We start from the raw sequence: 5,732 nt of genomic DNA, 5'->3' as shown, positions 1-5,732 counted from the left end.
ACGTGACAGACTTAATTGAGAGTTTGATATGAATGCTAATTCTGGGGGACCCTCCTCGAAATCAAAGGCCGGGTCGTTACAACCATCAGAAACTTCGTTTAAGCGTAAATGCGGAGTCTTCCAGAAAGAATGTGCGTATGTGAAAACCATCTTGCTTTGCTGGGTTTTTTTCAAAACTTGTTTTATCCACCTAATTCTTCTTCTTTTGGATTTTAACAGTGCAGCATATGATGTATGGTTTTGGTGATGACCCCAATGTAAGTACAACTTTCATTTGTATAATGGTCTGTGCTTGAAGACGATACCCATAACTGGTAATCTACTTTTGTTAATGGATACCCATAACTGATCAACCGTGAGAAACTATATCTTACAACGTATCAATACGTTGTAAGATATAGTTTCTCACGGTTGATTGGCGACTTTGTGAAGTTATAATGCACTTGTTTGTGATTTGGGTACAGTTTGGATTTTACTAATAAAATAAAATAAAAACGTAATATCTTTCTGAAATTGTATTGCAAATGCAATTGTATGCATCTCATTTGTCAATTACTTGATTACTGAAATATTCTGCATCTCAGTTGTGAGATATAGTTTCTCATGGTTGATTGGTGACCTTTTGAAGTTATAATGCACTTGCCGATTGTGATATGTGTACAGTTTGGGTTTTACTAATAAAAAAAAAGCCTAATATCTTGGATATTAGAATGAACTCTGAAATTCTATTGCAAATGCAATTGGATTCATCTCATCTGTCTATTACTTGACTACTGAAATGTTCTGCTGTTGTTAATGACCTTTCATTGCACAGAGTTCCTACCATTTCCTTTTTTAGTTACTGCATTTGTTAAAGCGTTGTGTATCAAATATATATAATATTATTTACATTGAATTTTTTTATTATAAAGAATTAAAGGTGCAATGAGAGTACCCAAGTTAAGCAGTATTGCATTTTTTAATTTTCTAATATATATAAATGGTTTTTTTATGAGTTAGTAAATGTTTATTATTCCATTATCAGCATTTGCCTTGAATCCTTCTCATGTGATAGTGATACTTCGACGGTATTATATACATATTGCATTTCTGTACCTATCTTCTCTTGAGTTAGTATTCATATGCTGATTTAATACACCTTATCTTTATTCTTTACACAGGTGATCACCAGTTGCAAGCACGAGTTTCATTTGCAATGTATTCTTGAATGGTATTGCCTATGACTGCAATTCAAAAGCATCAAATTATCTGCTGTTTCTACTATTGATTATTAGTAATACTCAAGGGTTAGATGGTCTGGTAATGATTGTGATTGCTGGTAATGACCAAGGGTTTGGATGGTCTTGAGTTGAGATGGGAATGTTGACTCATAACTCCATAATGATAGTTGTATTGTGCCACTCTAATATAAATCAAGTGATTGCAATGAAGTCTACATTATGCGTTTGAAGGTTCTAGGTGCCATCATTGCCTCTTGTTCCTTAGATAGAGCTTTGAAATGAATTATTAGATTATTTATGATATTTGAAGAATTAATCTGCCCACTTTCCTTTCTTGTTTGCTAAGCTCTACTAATTTTTTGTGCTCCTCGAGTATTGCTAAATTAATTCAACAAAATAACAATTACATTACAAGCGTAGTATCTCACAACTAAAAAAATTGGCAAAAGAATAAGGGTTGACAAAAATTAGTTTGTTAGTTTCAAGAATTGTTGTATAATTTTTTTTTTGTCAAATATTATTAAAATATATGAAGTGTATTTGTAAAATATAAAAAAAAAAATTGTCAAATATTATTAAAATATATAATATTGTATTATTATTTTGACTTTAAAATGACTAATCTAATGTAAACTCATCTAGTCAAAAGTTGATATTATAATCCAAAGTTAACATTCTAACTAAATTTTAGACTTGGCAATAGCTAGCCACTGCCAATGCTCTAAGAGCGAGCTAGCTATATATAGCTTTACATCAAGGCATCTCCAGCCCACATAAATTTCATAGCTGAAACCTAATTATATATTGGGGTCGGTCAATGAAGAATTCTAAAAGTCGACCTAAAAAAATATTTCGTTTTCTTGAAGGAATTATTCAAGGACGTGCCTGCCACGTGTATGCCCACGTGCGCATTTCCTCCAACAGAACTATGAAAAGTTGTTCATTTTTTTCTCACATCCCATTTGGACAAGTGTTACTCCACGCTTGGTCTGGGATAAATTGTCGCCATTGGGACTTCACGTGAAGCCCTGTTGGAAACTTGGATCTCCCTTTCCATTATGGGGACCCCAAAATTACGTCAAAGTACTCCGATCAGATAAGTATACACTCTGCTTGCAGCCTGGGATATATGCAGAGTGAATGATCTCTCCCTCTCCTTCATATTCTTTTCCTTATTTCTTTAAGCTGTATTTGGAAGTACTATTCTAGAAGGTACAGAGTGAGTTTAAGCTGTGTTTGGATAGTCATTATTATTTAATATTTTATTTTTATTTTTCACACACTTTTTACTATTATTAACTATTATTTAATATTTTATCATTAATTTTATATCACTTTTTTTACTACTATTCACAAATCATTTAAAATCACCTCACTACTCTAACGTAGCTTAAGTGCCCAGAAATGAGAAAAAAGAAATCAATCTGACACATTAATCACAAAGCACAAAGAATAAAGAAAAATTCTATTTGCAATCCTGAGTGAGGATTGCAATTGATGAATGGGGTTAAAGGAGAAAAATTGTAATTTTATTTTTTTTTTAAATATAATTGTATGGGTTTGCATGAGTAGTCTCTAAATAGAGACTATATGTAGACTAACTCAGAGCAATATTACGTACAGTCTTCATTTAGGAATTGTATGTACAAGTCTAATCAATTTTGTCTTTAAATTTTTTTAAAATTACAATAATATTATTATCAAAATAATATTTTTTCATTTAATAAAAAACTTACACATACATTTTGAAGACTATAAATAAAATTTCTCTCGGACAAATTCTATTAACCAGTCCTACGCATCTACTTTTATAACTCTTTTAAAAAAATGCTTGTTGTCTCTTCATCAGAAACACACATGCCAGCTCGCTTGGTGACATGGCAGAAACAAAAATGATGTCGTATAATCTGCTATCTTAAATTATCTGTCAAGTTGATGTGAAATCCCATGACATGCAGGGTACTAATTAATTTCTTTCTTTATTATAACTTGATATGATACAAGGCCACGCTCATGATATGTTACAAAAGTAAATTATCATTACAATGCAATGATAAGGTACCTTAAACAGACAGAGAGTACTTTTGCATTTATTATATATAGAAAACATGAAGTGAGAGGAAGCCTAGTCGATTGGTCTGAAACCATTCGAAATTCTGGGACAAATTAACATAGGAACTACTAGAAACCATAAATGACCGGCCGACAACTAATGAGATCACATGATACATATTGAGAGATAGTGAGAGAGACATGAGTGCATGCTCACATATCTCGGACGTGGAAGATATTGGGAATTTTAACGACAATATCGTACATGTAAACGGAGTTGAACTTGGAGAATTCCCTTGGGAGAGAAATTAGGTCAATGGAAGATTGCTTGTGAAATTGGAAGAGGTTAGAGTTACTTCCATAATATCTCTCCCACCCTAAACCCATCAAGATTTGCTCCAGGGTGGAGTAGGATGATACCACCTGTCCGGTTGGTAAGTGCACCAAAACCTTTCTCCTAGAACTACTTCCTTGCCCTCCATCGTAGGAGGACTCTGGTTGATGACTTCCAACCTGAGGTCCAAATACGCCATCTGGCCTGAAAATCCAAACCCCCGACATTTTTAATTCTGGGATGTGTTTGTAGTTTTGGTTTCTTTGAATGAAGTACTTCAAATTAAGCTGGAGAATAAAGGAAATAGTGGGGTGGTGAGGGAAGGAAAGGGTGGAGGTGGTATTTATAGGTGTCATATGGCAGACAAAACGAGAAGAGAATACTCAATGGGAGAGCGCGTAAGGAGTTGAAGGATGGTAATGATGTGTATGTTGGGCTTTGGTACATATAGAATTTAGATGCTGTGGGTCCAAATGGGTTTAAACATGAGGGTGCAGGGATGCTCCTAGGGTATGATTTAGGGCGCAGGTAATATCTGTGGGTTTGGGGTTTGTCAAGAATCTTAATGTCTTGGCAAGCTTTCATTTGCTCTTTCAATTGGGAATCTTCTGGACACGCTCTTTAAATTGAGCAAAAATTTCCAAGAAGTCAATTAATAAAAAGAAGTTGCGCCCACATACAAATCACGAGCTGTCCATGTGAAGGGAGTGGGAGAGAATGTGAGATCTTTAATTTGTTAAGGTTCTTGAGATGTTGGGCGCATTTGTTGACTCATGAAAGGTGCATATATATGGGTTTACTTCATGAGTTGGCCGGTACTCATCACCAGTCAGTCATTTGGATAAACCCAAAACTTTGGGCATTTTTAGTAGTCAGCTGGTTCTTTTCATGTGGATCAAATTCGTTACGTTGCATTTTGTGGTTCCTAAAACTGAGGTCTGGATATTTGCCCTAGACCAGAAATCCTATGCTGTACATCGATGTCCTCATGTGATCCATATGTCTGCCCAAATTATATAAGAAAAATAATAAATTTATGACATTTTTTACAACTATATTTTAAAAGGATCGAGGGGTATTTTTGTAAAATACTTTATAAAACTAAGATCATTTTATAAAAATACCCTTATTTTTCAACATGTCTTGTGAAATGTGTTGTGTGGGTATCATTACTCTTTCGAGACTAGATGATATATTTAGTATCATATCTCTTGCCAATTAATATTCCATGTTCACATAATGGAGGACGGTCGTTATGCATGCATGGTAGGACGCCGATGGCGTTATCAAATCAGCAAAAAGGGATATAAGAGCACTCTTAATGGATTAGTTAAAGTTAAAGTACATTTTTTATAAATATAAGATGAATTTAACTTTTGGCTATTCCATTCACATAAGTCTCCACATTGGAATAGTCATTTTTCATTATATGACAATAAAATAATATAAGATGAATTTAGTTTTGGCTATTCACATCAAATCTCCACATTGGATTATCCATTTATTCATTATATAGTAATGAGTAATTAATAATTTCAAAAATATTTTAATTTTTTAGTTATGAATTTATTTTATTTTATCATATTTTACTATTCATAATATTATATATTAATTAGTAATCATATTCTAATTATATTTTTTCAATTGTCATTTAAAAGGGAGAGAGAAATAATTGATATAAAAGGGAGAGAGAAATAATTGATATAAAATGTATTTGATGTATGAATAATTATTTCAAATTTAAAAATTATTTTGGAAGTGACTGTAGCTAAATTCTAATTATTTGGAATTTAGCTAATCTATTGTGATGCCATTTTATATTCTAATAGCTAAATCGTTAATGGATTTAGCTTTTAGCTAATTTATTGAGGATGCTCTTAGGGAGACTAAAAAACAACTATTGCCGGAGTAGAGGGTTGAGATTATTGCAAGATGTCTAAATATATCTCGGAAAAAAATAGGAAAGAAAATGTTCTAAAATTAAGGATCATCAGCCACATGCGTATTAAACCCTTGAGGGTCTTTGAGGTAAAAAGTCTTGGTCTTTGTGGTATGCTTTCTTTCTAAGATCTAAAGTTCAAATTATTTTGATTGCAAATAATTTTTAGGAACTATAGGATTGAAGA

At 32.8% G+C, this 5,732-nt stretch overlaps 1 protein-coding gene across 1 annotated transcript; it reads right to left on the bottom strand.

Annotated features, from left to right (window-relative positions):
- Positions 1-3,473: 3,473 nt before the first annotated feature.
- On the bottom strand, positions 3,474-4,006 carry LOC121262777 (flowering-promoting factor 1-like). Its single transcript, XM_041165378.1, has one exon. The coding sequence runs from the start codon at positions 3,960-3,962 to the stop codon at positions 3,486-3,488; it is 477 nt and encodes a 158-aa protein (XP_041021312.1). The 5' UTR covers positions 3,963-4,006; the 3' UTR covers positions 3,474-3,485.
- Between the last annotated feature and the right edge of the window lie 1,726 nt (positions 4,007-5,732).

This window comes from Juglans microcarpa x Juglans regia, chromosome 4S (assembly GCF_004785595.1).
Source record: "Juglans microcarpa x Juglans regia isolate MS1-56 chromosome 4S, Jm3101_v1.0, whole genome shotgun sequence".
Classification (NCBI taxonomy): Eukaryota; Viridiplantae; Streptophyta; class Magnoliopsida; order Fagales; family Juglandaceae; genus Juglans; species Juglans microcarpa x Juglans regia.
Note: the sequence above shows the minus strand (reverse complement) of the source record. Positions and strands in the feature narration are given on the sequence as shown.